Genomic DNA, 18,588 nt, shown 5'->3' on the forward strand with positions numbered 1-18,588 from the left:
TCGAGTGAAATTTCTCAGGATTTGACATTGTTTGCAGATGAATGACACTTGGAAGAATTGTAAACTGTGAGGAGATGGGATGGAACTCCAGAAGAACAATGACAAGTTGCTGGAGTGGGCAGATAGGTGACCAATAAGGTTCATGCACTTTGCTAGGAAGAACATTGGATGATAAAATAGGGAGCGCAATTCTGAAGGGGATGCAGGCCAGAGGGATCTGGGTGAATATGTTTACAGATCGTTGAAGATGGCAGAACAGGTGGAGAGCAGTTAATAAAGCATACAGTATTCTCAGCTTTATTAGTATGGGCACAGAGTATAAAAGCCACAAGGAGGTGATTTTGAATTTGTATAAGATGCCTGTTAGACCTCATCTAGAGTATTGTGTACAGTTATGAGCATCACATTATAGGAAAGGTATAAATGCATTGGAGAGAGTGCTGAAACAATTTACAAAAAGGGTTATAGCAATGAAAGACTTTAATTTTGAGGATAGATTGAAGCAGCTGGGACTGTTCTTCTTGGAGAGAAAAAGCCCAAGAGGAGATTTGATCGAGGTTTTCATGCTGGGTATGGTAGCTGGAGAGAAACATTTAAAGTGATGTGCAAACCTTCACGCAGCACAAAGTTGTGGTCTGGAATGCACTGCCTAGAAATGTGGCAATGGTTCAACTGCAGCATTTAAGAAGGGCACTGGATAATTCTTTGGCTGGAAATTGGGTGCAAGTGTATGGGGAAGAGGGAGGAGATTGGCAGTGGGTAATGATGTTCATTTGTAAAGCTGGTGCAGTCACAATGGACTGAATTACTCCCTTCTGTGTTATAACGGTTCTGTGATTTGAGCTTAAAAATGTGTTGCTGGAAAAGCGCAGCAGGCCAGGCAGCATTAAAGGAGCAGGAGAATCAACATTTCAGGCATAAGCCCTTCTTCAGGATTCCTGAAGAAGGGCTTATGCCTGAAATGTCAATTCTCCTGCTCCTTTGATGCTGCCTGACCTGCTGCGCTTTTCCAGCAACACATTTTTAAGCTCTGATCTCCAGCATCTGCAGTCCTCACTTTCTTCTGGTTCTGTGATTTGACAGGTTGTCAACTAGTGAGGAGGTGGTATGTGTGACAGAGCATTAAAATACAACCCTTCAAAATCTTTCAAATCATAGCAAGAGGTGGATTCTCAGTCCACCCAGCCTATTCTGTGTTCAATCAGATCCTGCCTAATCCTGTTACTCAACTCCATTTACTCTTTTTTTGATAAATATCTGATTCCTTCAGCCTAACAAAAATCAATGTCAGTCTTCGAATTTTTAGTAAAGGCAAGGGAAGATGGAAATCTTCGTGGAATACCAATGATAGGGTATTGTAGAGTCCTGTTAAATTTTGTAGATATCCAATGGCTACTGCAGTAACAGGCCATTCAGATCAACTGCTCTGTGCTGTTTATTTGCTCTACACAAATTTACTCCCACCCCCCTTCATTTTCCCTTCTCCCCCATCACATACCCTTTTGTTCCTTTCTCCCTTGCATTTATTTAGATCTCCCTTAAACCCATATGTGTCTTGAATAATCACAGGCTATAACTTAGGTCAGTTGATTTCACCTGTACCTTCAGGTAAAGTGCCTCAAAGTACTAGTGCAGAAGAGTTTTCCTCCTCTTCATCTGCTTATTGAAGACTTTTAAATGTGAGGTTTTGTCAAACAGGGGAATTCTCTCTGGTCAACACTCCTCTCACAAGCAATGTTACCCCAGTTCCTCATTGCACACTGTGTTTTGGGAGATCTTCTGGATATCCAACATAATGAAGAACATTCAATCAGCTGTGTGAAGTAGTAAGGTCCAATGGAAACGCAAAGTTTAATAAAGAGAGGTAAACCAATCTGATCAACTGAACTGACAATACTATTAATGTCCTAACCTAGAGGAGGTTTTAAGATATGAAACATTAGGCATAGAAATGTTTCCATTTGCAGAAATAACTGAACCGAGGGCATAAATATATATAAAATGGTCACTTCCATATCCAACAGATAAATTTAAGAGGACAAAGGGATTGAAGAGTATGCTGATGGGGTGAAATGAAATAGAATGGTGTAGTGTTTGTGTGCAGTGTAATCACCAACACAATGCTGTTCGGCTGAAAGGCCTATTTTTTCACAGACCTGAATGTGTTCAATCCACCAACTGATTACTGATTCTCCTCCTTGTGTTTCAGTGCAGAGTCCTCAGCAGCTCAACAACTCTCCCTCCATGCAGTACACAATGGGCTGTTCAAGGCAGGAGCTGGAGAACGGCGAGCACTCCGCATGTGCAGAGTTTCAGAGTTCACTGAACATGCCAGTTGCTAAAGAAGTGGGATCACCAGGCATCTTCTGGCAGCAGGTAGGGGCACGTGGAGATACAGCATTCCTGTTTGAAGCACTCAATCTGATCCACACGCTGATATCTCGTCTTGCTGGAGGAAGTCAGTCACAGATATTAGGTTCAATAGTTTCATTGTTTTGTCTTCTCTTTTTCCCCTGGAAATCATGACGAAGGTGATCACATGCGAGTGAGAAGGGAGTGAGTGGGGATTGGGTACCATCCCAACTTTGACCTATCTGAACTTGCAAACCAGGTGACACCTCTTTATAAATTTCCTTACTTGGCTCAATATCACCAGGTTAAATGTAAAACCCTTAAAATAAAACTTGCAATTCTATGTGCCTTTAATGTAAGAGAACTTCCCATAGGAATGTCATCAGTCAAAATTAGATATCGCACTATGACAGACATTACCACAAGATTGGTCAAAAAGGTAAGTGGAAGCAGTAACTTCAAGAAAGAGAGAGATGCAGAGACGTTTAGAGAAGAAATTCAGAGATTAGTCTCCAAACAGCTGAAACCAATGGTGCAGTGAAACAAGAAGACGTGCAAGACTGCAATGAAATGAAACGTAACTACTTTATTCAAAAAGGGATCAAGACAGAAAACAGGAAACTAAAGGCGAGTTAACATATAAAATAGAGATGTTATAAGCTACTATTTAAGATGTTACAGCAAGGCACTAGAATAACACATGGTAATCAGCAGAGTTAACATGGTTTAGTGAAAGAGTATTTAATTAATTTGTTGGGGCTCTTTGAGGAACTGGTATGCAGTGTGGGTAAAGGAGAGCCAGTCAATGTATAGTACTTAGATTCCCAGAAAGCATTTGATAGTCTCCAAATCAAAAGGTTATTACAGAAAGTAAACTCTCATGGCGTAGGAACTAACATTTTGTATGGATAGATTAGCTAGCTAATAGGAAACAGTGTTGGCAACTCTATAATCATTTTCTGGTTGCAATATGTATAAAGTGGTTTGCCTCAGGGATCAATGATTGAACCTTAATATTTTATCATTTATTTCAATGATGTGGATGGAAGGTCCAGTAGTAAATGGTAAATTTGCTGATCACAGAAAGATCAGTAGGGAAGTGAGTTGTAAGGAGATTACACCAAAGGATTACAGATAAAGTGAGTGACAAAGCTGTAGTGGGCGAAGTAACATTCATGTCACACAAATGTTAGGCAATGAGCGTCCAAGAGAGAATCTAAACATTGCCCCTTAAGACAGGGTGGCATGGTGGCTCACTGCTGCCTCACCAGGGAACTGGGTTCAATTCCACTCTCAGGCGACTGTCTGTGTGGAGTTTGCACATTCTCCCTGTGTTTGTGTGGGTTTCCTCCAGGTGCTCCAGTTTCCTCCCACAGTCCAAAGATATGCAAGTTAAGCAGATTGGCAATGCTAAATTACCCAGAGTGTCCAGGGATATGCAGGATAGATGGGTCAGCCATGGTAAAAGTGAGGTTACGGGGTAGGGAGCAGGTATGGATGGGATGTTCTTCAGAGGCTCAGTATGGAATTGATGGGCCAAATGGTCTGCTTCTCCTCTGTTGGGTGTCTACGATATTCAATGGGTTTGCCTTCACTGAAACAATCCTCAACATCTCAGAGATTACCACTGCCCAGAATCATGCTCCAAGTTTGTGAAAGATGGAGATGGTGATGGTTTTTGATTAGATTAGATTAGATTACTTACAGTACAGCAACAGGCCCTTCGGCCCAACAAGTCCACACCGACCCTCCGAAGAGCAACCCACCCAGAACCATTCCCCTACATTTACCCCTTCACCTAACACTATGGGCAATTTAGCATGGCCAATTCACCATGGACTGTGGGAGGAAACCAGAACACCTGGAGGAAACCCACACAGACATGGGGAGAATGTGCAAACTCCAGACAGACAGTTGCCTGAAGCGGGAATTGAACCCAGGTCTCTGGCGCTGTGAGGCAGCAGTGCTAACCACTGGGCCACCCAGCCAGCTGAGCCTGGATGTAACAAAACATAGAGGGCCAGAGTCTCAGCACCAAATGGGCAGATATCACCTCAGGCAGCACACACCAGTGACAGAATGCAGAACCTACATGATCTGTTGGGCTCAGTCAGATCACTGGCCCACACTGTGGTTTGGAAACTGAATGAGTGTAGGAGTGAATACATAATGAGTTCATTCAAATGCCCTTTTACGAGCACTATGGAGAGATAATGATGATGAATCATTTTTGTTCTTGCAGGCTCACCAAATTCCTCAGGCCTGTGCGAGAATGTCAGACCAAAGGTAATGTATGGCACTGGAGGGAACTTCTTCCTCCAACCCACAATACAGTGACAGTCAGTACCAGTGACAGGCTTTGCCTGATCTTAATGGATTCATACCCAAGGTAGATGTTGGTGTGAGTTGTCACGAGTGTCATGGCAACTAATTTTAGACTAAACTTAAGCTGAAAGCAGAACAGAACATTATTACTTTTCCACTCTGTACTGAGAGGAGTGCCGCCGATAGAGATTGCTGTATTGCTTGTGGAGTCAGCTGTAACGTTTCACTGAGATAGTTTTATGCTTAAATGCCCTGTTCCCCTTAAGTACATTGTTAAGGTACTCTCTGTTGCAAAATATCCTCTGAGTAGTCACATCCTCAGATCAATTAAGATGAATTACTGAGATCTCTGTTCCCAAGTTGTAGAGTCATACAGTCATAGAGGTATACGGCACGGAAACAGACCCTTCAGTCCAACTTGTGCATGCTGACTAGATATCCAAACCTAATTTAGTCCCATTTGACAGCACGTGGCCCATATCTCTCTAAACCCTTCGTATTCATATATCCATCCAGATACAACTTCCTCTGGCAGCTCATTCCACACACGTACACCCTCTGTGTAAAAAAGTTGCCCCTTAGGTCTCTTTTATATCTTTCCCCTCTCACCCTAAACCTATGCCCTCTAGTTCTGGACTCCCCGACCCCAGGGAAAAGACTTTGCCTATTTACCCTATCCATGCCCCTCATAATTTTGTAAACCTCTATAAGGTCACCCCTCAGCCTCTGATGCTCCAGTGAAAACAGCCCCAGCCTGTTCAGCATCTCCCTATAGCTCAGATCCTCCATCCCTGGCAACATCCTTGTAAATCTATTCTGAACCCTTTCATGTTTCACAACATCTTTCCGATAGGAAGGAGACCAATAATCCAACAGTGGCCTAACCAATGTCCTGTACAGCCGCAACATGACCTCCCAGTTCCTGTACTCAATACTCTGACCAATAAAGGAAAGCATACCAAACGCCTTCTTCACTATCCTGTCTACCTGCAACTCCACTTTCAAGGAGCTATGAACCTGCACTCCAAGGTCTGTTTGTTCAGCAACACTCCCCAGGACCTTACCATTAAGTGTACAAGTCCTGACAAGATTTGCTTTTCCAAAATGCAGCACCTCGCATTTATATTTAACCTTGCTAACCAGTATCCCATGGGGAACCTTGTCGAACACCTTACTTAAGTCCATATAGATCACATCTACTGCTCTGCCCTCATCAATCCTCTTTGTTACTTCTTCAAAAAACTCAGTCAAGTTCATGAGACATGATTTCCCACTCACAAAGTCATGTTGACTATCCCTAATCAGTCCTTGCCTTTCCAAATACGTGTAAACCCTATCCCTCAGGATTCCCTCCAACAACTTGCCCACTACCAATGTCAGCACAGCACCTTCAGAGGGTTAGTGCAGAGGGAGTGCCGCATTTTCAGAGCGTCAGTATTTTGGTAGTGACACATTGTTGGAGAGTCAGTACTGAGGAAGCGCCATATTTTGATGGGTCAGTGCTGAGGAAACATTGCACCTTTGCAAAGTCAGTACTGAGGAAGTGACGCACTGTTGGAGGATCAGCACTGAGGGTCAGTACTGGGGGAGTGACACACTGTCAGATGGTCAGTATTGAAAGAGTGCTGCACTGTTGGAGGTGCTATCTTTCACACAAGACATTGTCACAAGGAACCAACTGCTCTCTTGGGGAATGTGAAAGACCTAAGAACTACTGTTGGAAGAAAAGCAGGGGAATTTTGCATGGTGTCCTGGAACTTCCTTAAAGTGGCAACACAAGTAGATAAGGTGGTCAAAAAGGCATATGGCATGCTTGCCTTTGTCAGTCAGGGCATAGAGTATAAAAATTGGTAAGTCATGTTACAGCTGTATAGAACTTTAGTGAGGCCTTATTTGGAATACTGTGTACAGTTCTGGTGGCCACATTACCAGAAGGAAATGCATCCTTTGGAGAGGGTACAGAAATGGTTTACCAGAATGTTGCCTGTTTCGGAGGATGTTAGCTATGAGGAGAGATTGGACAAACTTTGGTTGTTTTCACTTGAATGCCAAAGGATGAGGGGTAACCTGATAGAAATTTACAAGATTATGACAAGCGTGGATAGAATGGATATTCTTTTACCCAGGGTAGAAATGTAGATTACTGGAGGACATAGATTTAAGGTAGAAGGTGATAGCTTGAAAGGAGATGTGAGAGGCAGGTTTTTCAGACATATAGAGTGGTAACTACCTAAAACATGCTGCCAGAGGAGGTGGTGGAGGCATGTACAACAGCAACATGACAGATAGACAGAGAATAGAGGGATATGGACTCATACTGAAAAAGGTTTTTAGTTTAGAAAGGCATCACATGTCTGTGCAGTCTTGGTGGGCTGAAGGGCCTGTTCCTGTGCTGGACTGTTCTTTGTTCTTCTTTTAAATCCCCTCAGCCGAGAGGGTTAAACAGATTAGACATTCAATATGACAGTGCTATATGTGGGAGTCTGCTGTGTGAAATCAGCTGCTAATTACAAATTTCCAACAGTCGGTACTCTTTAGAAGTGTTTGTTTGGCTGTAGTAGATTTTGAGATGTGCCATGCTGGTGAAAGATGTGATACGAAATGCATTATTTTTATTCTTTCTTTGTCACACAGGAAAGGGATGGAAGAGAAGGCAGATTCCCCATATTCTTTCACCTGTGGTTACTGCAAGGAACAATTCCACAGCCTTTCAGCCCTACACATTCACACAGGCAGTAATGGATGTATGAGGACATCTCACAGTGTCAGCCAGGTCAGTAAACACCACAACATGCAGCAGCACAACAGCTCGCTATCTCTCACTCTGTTGCTTACTGTTTCATTAAAATCAGCAGCTCACATGAGTACAGTTACAGAGAGGGCAGGGTGAAGAGGAGAAGTGTTTGTGCTAGAAATGGGAATAACTTTTCACTGGAATGGTAGGAAGCAGTTTACCAAGAGGCTTTTTATGAAAGTTTTTGAGAAAACAACAACTTGCTGTCAGGCATGAATAAGTCCGAGCTGAGGAAGAAAAGGAGACAGGACAAGGAAACTGGGCTATGATAGGCATTTTCAATTAAAATGTTAGCACGTGCATGATAGACTGAACAACCTTACAATGCTGGTCAAATTAAATCACAAGGATAAAATATCTCATACCTCTAATCCACATCCAGCAGGAGCTGAGGAATTGCAAAATGGGAAAAGAATGTGAGATAATCTTAATAATTCACACTTAAAAATTACTTTCAGTGTGGAAATGTGTGTTCCCAGCAAAGCTGGTATTTATTATTCACCACCAGATACCCTGGCCTGAACAAACCTAGCTCTGATCTGCATCTTGTACCCACCTGGGAGAAACTGAGGACTGCAGATGCTGGAGATCAGGACTGAGAGTGCGGTGCTGGAAAGACACAGCAGGAGAATCAATGTTTTGGGGATAAGCTCTCCATCAGGAAAGGGCTTCCTGATGAAGGGTTTATTCCCAAAACGTCAATTCTCCTGCTCCTTGGATGCTGCCTGACCGATGTACCACACTCTCAAACTTGTATCCACCTCAAGTTCGAAAACCAAGCTTAGAGCAAGCACTAGCAGAGACCAAACATTAATTTGATTTTACACCCCTGCCCGAGTCTCCTTGCATGACACCTTTCTCCTATTCAATGTACAGAGCGTCACAGACTCTTGCAGCACAGAATGAGGTCATCCAGCCCACTGCGTCTATAAAGGCTCTTTGAAAAAGCTACTCAGTGAGTCCTGCCTCTGCTGTTATTGTGAGCTAGCTGAATGTACTGTATTCCCATCAGTTTGGAGCTTAGTGATGCAGTTCAGTGAATTGCAGGCAGCTCACTACCACCTTTTCAAGGGCAACAAAATGGGTAACAAACGCTGGCCCAGCCAGTGACATCCACACTCTATGAATGAATAAAGGGACTATTATTCACAAGGCCCAAAACAGCAGTCTTCTTTCTAACCCCAAGTTATGAAATCCCTCTCAGCTTTGCTGAGTTTTTATGCTGCTTCTTATTGTTATTGTACCATGGGGTGCGTCACCTCTCAATAAATAGTTTTGAGCTCTACCCAAAGACCACAGAAACAGAGTATCATATAGGCAGCTGACTCACCAGTATATTGCTTGTGTTGAATCTCCCTGACATTGTAGTGTAAACTTTCACGAACGATTATATCATCCCTGCAGGTCTTCCACGGTGATTCCCCCAGAACCTGCTGCAAATTTTATTCTGATTAATGTCTAATAGCAACACCTTAAACAAAAACTCGCTCAAACTGGCAACTAAACCCTGGCATTTAATATTGGTGTGCTCTTCATGGAGCCAGTAACTTGCCATTGAATACTGGATTGATCCTCGAGAGGGCAGGACTTTAGCAGGGCAATAGGATCAAAGGGCAGGAATGGCATCTAATTGGATGACTCTTTCAAAAGGCCTGCACAGATTCAATGGGCTAAATATCCTCCTTCCGTACTGTCTCATTCTGTAAAGGCAGCTCAATACTCAAACTCTTCTAGCCCACTGTGTCTATGTCCTTTGAAAGGACACTGCTGATTTGTTCCACATTCCGTCCCTTTGTGGATAATCCTGCATTATTCCTCACTGTCACCTGTTCAAATCCGTTTTACAATTATTTATGGATTCACTGAGGTACAGCGTTGCATAGTTCCACCTCTCACTGAGTAAAAACAGTTCTAATAATCTCTAGACCTTTTGTCCATGATCTGAAATCTCTGATCTCTGGGTTGGTGAGCCACTGGCCAGAAGGAATAGTTCTTCTCAACCTGTTCTATCAGAAACTCTTGTCACCTTCAAAAACAATATTTCAGTCACCTCTAAATGTTCTCCATTCCAAGTCCCAACTTTCCAACTTCACTGAAGCCCCTCATCCTTGCTAACTTCCTGGTAAACCTCCTCCATGACCATCAAATACCTTTACCATCCCTAATGACATCCTTTCAATCTCCTCTGAACTGTTTCACTTCATTTTACTTGAAGTGTTATGCCCAGAATAGTTCACAATCCTCCAGTTGAGGCCTAACCAGTGATCTACAAACGTTTGGGACACCGTAATGTTTGGAACCCACGGGTTCTTATTGACGATGGGATCCTTGATTGGGGCTGTTAACCTGGGACAATCAGGAAAGCCCTGGCTGACCAATATAACCAGGAGATTTAGAATCCCCTCAGTCTAGGGGACTGACTCTGTGCTGGCTGGGCCACAGTCAGTGTGTTACTGCTGCTGTTGGTTTCTGCTTTTTTTAAGGAGGACCTGATTCCTAAACCGGCTGGTTTACAAAGCCAGTTCTGTTAACTGGTATTCCTGGGAAAAAAAGAAAAATATAACCAGGAGATTAGAATCTCCTCAGTCAAGAAAAAAAAATATAACCAGGAGATTTCTTCTTAGTTCAGGGGACTGACTCTGAGCTGGCTGGCCACAGCCAATGTGCTGTGCACAAGTAAATTAAGGGTGACCTGGTGACAGTTACCGGCTTTTGTGCAGGTATTTCAGACATTCTCTATTTTTATTCTCCACAAATTTATTTATAAGACAGGTGATGCAGTTTCGATATCACTGGATTAGTAACCCAAAGAGTCAGGCTAATGCTCTGGGAACTGTGTTTAAATCCCAACACGGCAGCTTGAGTTTGAATTCTGTTAATAAATCTGCTATTAGTCGCTGTTAACAAAAATCCATTTGGTTCACTGATGTCTTTTAGGGAAGGTAATCGCCATCCTTATCTGGTTTGGCTTATGTGTGACTTCAGACCCACAACAATGTGGCTGAAACTCAAAACTGCTCTCGGAAATATGAATACACAACTTAGGAGTAGCAGTAGGCCATTCGGCCCCTCGAGTGCACTCATTCATACAATAACATTGTATCTAGGTACCCTTTCACTCTGTTGCTGATGAAGAACCAAACTACAACTGGTGTTGGGCAATGGATGCTGATCTAGCCAGTGACGCCCTCATCCCATGAATGAATAGATAATGTGCAAATGTGAATCATACTTCAAGCCTGACTGGAAGTCTTAAATTTGTTTTCAGCTTAATTACTAGCACAGCCAGGGTTATTTAGCAAATGTCATTTAATAGCAGAATCACACCTATTTTTGTACATATTTTCTGAGTTTTGCCAACATAGCTTGGTTAAACACAATTAGTACATTCTTCACTGCAGACGTTCAATGGAACATGTTGTTTGATAAAGTCCAATAGTTGAAAATGTGTTGCTGGAAAAGCGCAGCAGGTCAGGCAGCATCCAAGGAACAGGAGAATCGATGTTTCGGGCATCAGCCCATTCCTGAAGAAGGGCTGATGCCCGAAACGTCGATTCTTCTGTTCCTTGGATGCTGCCTGACCTGCTGCGCTTTTCCAGCAACACATTTTCAGCTCTGATCTCCAGCATCTGCAGTCCTCACTTTCTCCTCAAAGTCCAATAGTTGTTGGGATAAACGACATATGTTGTTACACTCTCACTAAAGCTCATATACCACATGACTCACTGAAGTAGAAGGCAGAACATCTTTTTGGCTTGATAGCAATGTGCTGTTAGCGGAAACCATTCATGGGTTTACTACAAAGTTGCAGCCTGAGATGGTTCACAGTAAATATTGTCATCTTCCCTTTCAGAGTAATCAGAGGTAGACCAGATACCTTCCAAGGTCAAAAGTGACAGGTTTAGACTATTTTATGAATTTGTGTGAAATACAGGGAGCCATGATTTGATCAGGGTAACCACTATTGCACAGAATAGCTTTGCTACATCCTACCTCAGCATCAAGCTTGCAAAGGGACCAGATGGCTAGGGCCCTATTCAAGGAGTTGCCAATAAATCTGACCTTGAAACAACTGGAACTATAGGAATCCCAATATTTATTTGCTTGTCAATGTAGACTTATGGTAGACAATAACAGAAAACACTGTGTCAGAATTTCCATCTACCATGTTGATGGAGAATAGTTGGTTTGCTCCATTTCAAAAGTGAATTTAAACACAGAATACAATCTATTAAAGGTATGGTTCTTCTTTAGAATACATTGAAATGATATGTTAGCTCCGTTTCTCTCCCTAAGGTCTGCTTACACATGCTGTGTTTTTCCAGTCCTTTCTGTTTTTATACCAATAGGTAAACCTGTTACAATATTTCGAATAATGCATCTCTTCCTTCGTGACTCCTTAGTTTAGGACCTAGGAGTTCAGGTACACAAATTCTTTGAAGTTTGAGTCACATGTAAATGGTGTGGTTAAGAAGCAATTTAGCACACTTGCCTTCATTGCTCAGACCTTTGAGTAAAGGTGTTGGGACATCATATTGAACATTGAGGTTTCTTCTGGAATACTGTATCCAGTTCTGGTCGTCTTGTTACAGGAAAGATGTTATTAAGCTGGAGAGGATCCAGAAAAGATTTACCAGGGTGTTACTGGGAATGGAAGGGTTGAGTTATAGGGAGAGGCTGGATAGGCTGGGACTTTTTTCATTGGAGTGTAGGAGGTTGAAGGGTGACCTTATAGAGGTTTACAAAATCATGAGTGGTAAAGACAAGTTATTTTTTAACGATGAGAGGAGAAAGATTTAAAAAGGACACGAGGTGTGACGTTTTTACACAGAGAGTGATTCGTGTGTGGAATGAACTTCCAGTGGTGGATGAGGCTACAGTTAACAGATATTAAACTAATTGGCCTGTAGATTGCTCTTTCTGTCTCCTTCCTTTTTGAGTAAAGGAATTAAATTCACTATTTTCCAATTCACTAAATCAAGGGAACTTTGGAAAATTAAAACCAACTTAACAACTATCAAAATGTTGGTCAATTTAAGGGACAAGCTGGATAAAGAGGTGACTGAGAGGAATAGAAGGATGGTGTGAGATGAACAGACCGTGGGGGAGCTATGAAGGATAAGCACCAGCATCATCTGGCTGAGTCGAACAGCCTGTTTCCATGCCGCATATATGATGTAACTCGATAAAGACTTCTGCTTCTTTTGTAGAATGATGGAGAGAAACTCTTAAGGGATGGCAGCCACCTCTCCCCTCCCTTCACAGCTACTTCCATGTCAGTGAAGACCGACAGATGCAGGCAAGATACCTTTCTGGCAGAGAATCCAGGCTGCTTCCTGCCTGAACAGGACATGCCAACACTTACCCGAATAGCTGATGTCTCTGCACAGGAGGTGGATCTGCTTTTATTTTTATAACCCTGACTTTCTTTGCTTGTTATTTCCGGTTTCCTCTCCTATGGACTGGCCTCTGCTACCCTGTGCCAAAATGGTGGGACAGCCCACTGGAGAAGCTACTGAGAAGTCCCTCTACTTCCAATTCTATAATATCACCCAACGCCACCCCTGCCTCAGCCAAACCTCGAGTCTTGATTATCCCAATGCTGTCCAGACAGCCAGCCCAACTTCTACTCTCAGCAGCTTTTAGTAGGGACAGAGTTCCAGATTTCCACTCCCTTTGCCTGAAGTTGTTCTTCCTGACATCACCTCTGAATAGCTTAGTACAAATCTGGCCATGATCTGGGCTTCCTCCTCCAGACGAAATTAGTCTCTATCATCTCTTTAATCACCTTAAATGCTTCAATCAGATTACCCCTTAATATTCTATATTTGAGAGGATAAAGCAATAGGGATGGAGGCAATTGTACTGCCCTGGCTAACTCTGCAGTTGAGGAGCAGAATCTGGCACCTACTGATTTGTGAGTTAATGTTTCACATGTGGTCTCAGTTATGATTCAGTAAGTAGCACTCTTGCCCCTGAATCAAATTGAAGTTTCAAGCCAGACTCCAGAAACTGGAGCACTAACCGAGAATCCTGCACTGCTATTGGTGCCACTTCGACATGAGTCAAAGGATACATGCAGCTGTTTCCCTAGGGTTCTAAAGTTACCATTTACCCCTCAGCCAACATCACAAAAATCTGACACCTCCTCACGATCAAATTGCTGTCCCTGGGAATGTGCTCTGTGTGAACTGGCTGCCAGGTTCCTTAAGTTTTGACACCCCAAAAAGTACTTTTTTATCTGCAACTCCTTTTGGGATGTTCCAAAGTGGTGAATGGGTGAACAGAGGTTACAAAGACCCATGCCTTACTTCTAGGCAAGACATCAATTAAGATTTAAAGGCAACAACATTAGTAACATTAGTAACTCTGGATATTTTTGTGTTATTCTACAGAATTCTGAACCTCACATTCCCAAGTACCATCCTGCCACCTTGTATCGAAGCTATCTCCGTTCAACAAGCACCATCACTGGAGAGCAACAAATGTCTTCCCCAGAGCCACCCCATTACACACCACTGCCAATGCTTAACCCTAACCGCAAGAGCTCAGGCCTGTTCTCCAATCTCAGCACCACTGACACCAGCACCAATTCCACACCAGCGCTGTTCACCTGCAGCCAGTTCAGTAAGTATCCACCCTGCTCCTCAAAGCAATGGCTCTTCCAGTTGCACAAGTATTGTTCACACCCAGGAACCCATCAAGGTCCCGAAACTGCGAGTATACCTAATGGGTTATTTTGGAATGACAGATGAGCCTAAACATGTCTCCATCGATCTCACAAAGTCACACTTTCTATAATGGGTCTCAGAATGGCCACTACTTATATAATAATTTGCCCAATGGTCTTGAGATGTGCAAACTATTGACATTGTCTCACTAAGGCTCAGCTAAAACAGAGCCAACAGGGGAAAAGTCACTGTTTATTCAGAAAGCATGGGATCCTTCACTGAGTAACTGCGATTTGACTCAAGTGGACAGGATCCTGAATGGTTTTGTCTCGATTCCTGTGGAAATAATGTTTCCTCTGATGGGTGGAACTATGCAGCGCTGTTTAAAAATTGCTTAAGTCAGACATAGAGATAAATATTCCCTCAAAGAATTGTGCAACTTTGGAATGCTGCCTCAGAAGGAGGTGAAGGATGGGGTCATTGAATATTTTTAAATCAAGACAGATAGATTCTTGTTAGACTGGGGAATCAAAATATCAGGGCGGCATGGGAATGTGAAATTCAAAAAACAAACACAGCAGCTGTGATCTTATTCACTCACACAGCAGGCTGGAAGGCCCAAATGGCTTTTCTCTGCTCCTAAATTGTATGTTCATTAGGATCAATAACTGGACAGTGTCTCTATTTATTCAGCAGGGTAAGGGTCACTCGCTGTGTAACTGTACAGCATCAGTGTTTATTCAGCAGGGTAAGGATCATTCACTGTGTAACTGTACAGAGTCAGTGTTTATTCAGCCGGGTAAGAGTCACTCACTGTGTGACTCTACAGAGTCAGGGTTTATCCAACAGGGTAAGGATCACTCACTGTGTAACCGTACAGAGACAGTGTTTATTCAGCAGGGTAAGGTTCACTCACTGTGTACCTGTACAGAGTTAGTGTTTATTCAGCAAGGTAAGGGTCACTCACTGTGTAACTGTACAGAGTCAGTGTTTATTCAGCCGGGTAAGGGTCACTCGCTGTGTAACCGTACAGAGTCAGTGTTTATTCAGCAGGGTAAGGTTCACTCACAGTGTAACTGTAGAGTCAGTGTTTATTCAGCAGGGTAAGGGTCACTCGCTGTGTAACCGTACAGAGTCAGGGTTTATTCAGCAGGGTAAGGTCCACTCACAGTGTAACTGTAGAGTCAGTGTTTATTCAGCAGGGTAAGGGTCACTCACTGTGTAACCGTACAGAGTCAGTGTTTATTCAGCAGGGTAAGGGTCACTCACTGTGTAACTGTACAGAGTCAGTGTTTATTCAACAGGGTAAGGATCACTCACTGTGTAACCGTACAGAGTCAGGGTTTATTCAGCAGGGTAAGGGTCACTCACTGTGTAACCGTACAGAGTCAGTGTTTATTCAGCACGTTAAGGGTCACTCACTGTGTAACTGTACAGAGTCAGTGTTTATTCAACAGGGTAAGGATCACTCACTGTGTAACCGTACAGAGTCAGGGTTTATTCAGCACGTTAAGGATCACTCGCTGTGTAACTGTACAGAGTCAGTGTTTATTCAGCAGGGTAAAGATCACTCACTGTGTAACCGTACAGAGTCAGGGTTTATTCAGCAGGGTAAGGGTCACTCACTGTGTAACCGTACAGAGTCAGGGTTTATTCAGCACGTTAAGGGTCACTCACTGTGTAACTGGACAGAGTAAGTGTTTATTCAACAGGGTGAGGATCACTCACTGTGTAACTGTACAGAGTCAGGGTTTATGCAGCACGTTAAGGATCACTTGCTGTGTAACTGTACAGAGTCAGTGTTTATTCAGCAGGGTAAAGATCACTCACTGTGTAACCGTACAGAGTCAGGGTTTATTCAGCAGGGTAAGGGTCACTCACTGTGTAACCGTACAGAGTCAGGGTTTATTCAGCACGTTAAGGGTCACTCACTGTGTAACTGTACAGAGTCAGTGTTTATTCAACAGGGTGAGTATCACTCACTGTGTAATTGTACAGAGTCAGTGTTTATTCAACAGGGTAAGGATCACTCACTGTGTAACTGTACAGAGTCAGGGTTTATTCAGCACGTTAAGGGTCACTCACTGTGTAACTGTACAGAGTCAGTGTTTATTCAGCAGGGTAAGGATCACTCACTGTGTAACCGTACAGAGTCAGTGTTTATTCAGCAGGGTAAGGATCACTCACTGTGTAACCGTACAGAGTCAGTGTTTATTCAGCACGTTAAGGGTCACTCGCTGTGTAACTGTACAGAGTCAGGGTTTATTCAGCAGGGTAAGGATCACTCACTGTGTAACTGTACAGAGTCAGGGTTTATTCAGCTGGGTAGGGGTCACTCACTGTGTAACCGTACAGAGTCAGTGTTTATTCAGCAGGGTACGGGTCACTCACTGTGTAACCGTACAGAGTCAGTGTTTATTCAGCAGGGTAAGGATCACTCACTGTGCAACGGTACAGAGTCAGTGTTTATTCAGCAGGGTAAGGATCACTCACTGTGTAACTGTACAGACTCAGGGTTTATTCAGCCGGGTAGGGGTCACTCACTGTGTAACCGTACAGAGTCAGTGTTTATTCAGCAGGGTAAGGATCACTCACTGTGTAACCGTACAGAGTCAGTGTTTATTCAGCTGGGTAAGAGTCACTGACTGTGTAACCGTACAGAGTCAGTGTTTATTCAGCACGTTAAGTGTCACTCACTGTGTAACTGTACAGAGTCAGTGTTTATTCAACAGGGTAAGGATCACTCACTGTGTAACCGTGCAGAGCCAGGGTTTATTCAGCAGGGTAAGGGTCACTCACTGTGTAACTGTACAGAGTCAGTGTTTATTCAGCAGGGTAAGGATCACTCACTGTGTAACTGTACAGACTCAGGGTTTATTCAGCCGGGTAGGGGTCACTCACTGTGTAACCGTACAGAGTCAGGGTTTATTCAGCAGGGTAAGGATCACTCACTGTGTAACCGTACAGAGTCAGTGTTTATTCAGCAGGGTAAGAGTCACTGACTGTGTAACCGTACAGAGTCAGTGTTTATTCAGCACGTTAAGTGTCACTCACTGTGTAACTGTACAGAGTCAGTGTTTATTCAACAGGGTAAGGATCACTCACTGTGTAACCGTACAGAGTCAGGGTTTATTCAGCACGTTAAGGATCACTCGCTGTGTAACTGTACAGAGTCAGTGTTTATTCAGCAGGGTAAAGATCACTCACTGTGTAACCGTACAGAGTCAGGGTTTATTCAGCAGGGTAAGGGTCACTCACTGTGTAACCGTACAGAGTCAGGGTTTATTCAGCACGTTAAGGGTCACTCACTGTGTAACTGTACAGAGTCAGTGTTTATTCAACAGGGTGAGGATCACTCACTGTGTAACTGTACAGAGTCAGGGTTTATGCAGCACGTTAAGGATCACTTGCTGTGTAACTGTACAGAGTCAGTGTTTATTCAGCAGGGTAAGGATCACTCACTGTGTAACCGTACAGAGTCAGGGTTTATTCCGCAGGGTAAGGGTCACTCACTGTGTAACCGGACAGAGTCAGGGTTTATTCAGCACGTTAAGGGTCACTCACTGTGTAACTGTACAGAGTCAGTGTTTATTCAACAGGGTGAGTATCACTCACTGTGTAATTGTACAGAGTCAGTGTTTATTCAACAGGGTAAGGATCACTCACTGTGTAACTGTACAGAGTCAGGGTTTATTCAGCACGTTAAGGGTCACTCGCTGTGTAACTGTACAGAGTCAGTGTTTATTCAGCAGGGTAAGGATCACTCACTGTGTAACTGTACAGAGTCAGTGTTTATTCAGCAGGGTAAGGATCACTCACTGTGTAACCATACAGAGTCAGGGTTTGTTCAGCAGGGTACGGGTCACTCACTGTGTAACCGTACAGAGTCAGTGTTTATTCAGCAGGGTAAGGATCACTCACTGTGCAACGGTACAGAGTCAGTGTTTATTCAGCAGGGTAAGGATCACTCACTGTGTAACTGTACAGAGTCAGGGTTTATTCAGCAGGGTACGGGTCACTCACTGTGTAACCGTACAGAGTCAGTGTTTATTCAGCAGGGTAAGGATCACTCACTGTGTAACCATACAGAGTCAGGGTTTGTTCAGCAGGGTACGGGTCACTCACTGTGTAACCGTACAGAGTCAGTGTTTATTCAGCAGGGTAAGGATCACTCACTGTGCAACGGTACAGAGTCAGTGTTTATTCAGCAGGGTAAGGATCACTCACTGTGTAACTGTACAGACTCAGGGTTTATTCAGCCGGGTAGGGGTCACTCACTGTGTAACTGTACAGAGTCAGTGTTTATTCAGCAGGGTAAGGATCACTCACTGTGTAACCGTACAGAGTCAGTGTTTATTCAGCAGGGTAAGGATCACTCACTGTGTAACCGTACAGAGTCAGTGTTTATTCAGCACGTTAAGGGTCACTCGCTGTGTAACTGTACAG

At 43.4% G+C, this 18,588-nt stretch overlaps 1 protein-coding gene across 1 annotated transcript in view; it reads left to right on the forward strand.

Annotated features, from left to right (window-relative positions):
• Positions 1–18,588, forward strand: part of LOC140457148 (transcriptional-regulating factor 1-like) — a 57,178-nt gene that overhangs the window by 15,210 nt on the left and 23,380 nt on the right. Inside the window, exons 3-7 of the mRNA XM_072551193.1 lie at positions 2,210–2,376; positions 4,595–4,638; positions 7,312–7,450; positions 12,682–12,864; positions 13,867–14,098. Of these exons, the coding sequence (XP_072407294.1) occupies positions 2,210–2,376; positions 4,595–4,638; positions 7,312–7,450; positions 12,682–12,864; positions 13,867–14,098 (765 nt within the window). The remainder of the gene's footprint in view (positions 1–2,209; positions 2,377–4,594; positions 4,639–7,311; positions 7,451–12,681; positions 12,865–13,866; positions 14,099–18,588) is intronic.

Source organism: Chiloscyllium punctatum, chromosome 31 (genome assembly GCF_047496795.1).
Source record: "Chiloscyllium punctatum isolate Juve2018m chromosome 31, sChiPun1.3, whole genome shotgun sequence".
NCBI classification, from domain to species: domain Eukaryota; kingdom Metazoa; phylum Chordata; class Chondrichthyes; order Orectolobiformes; family Hemiscylliidae; genus Chiloscyllium; species Chiloscyllium punctatum.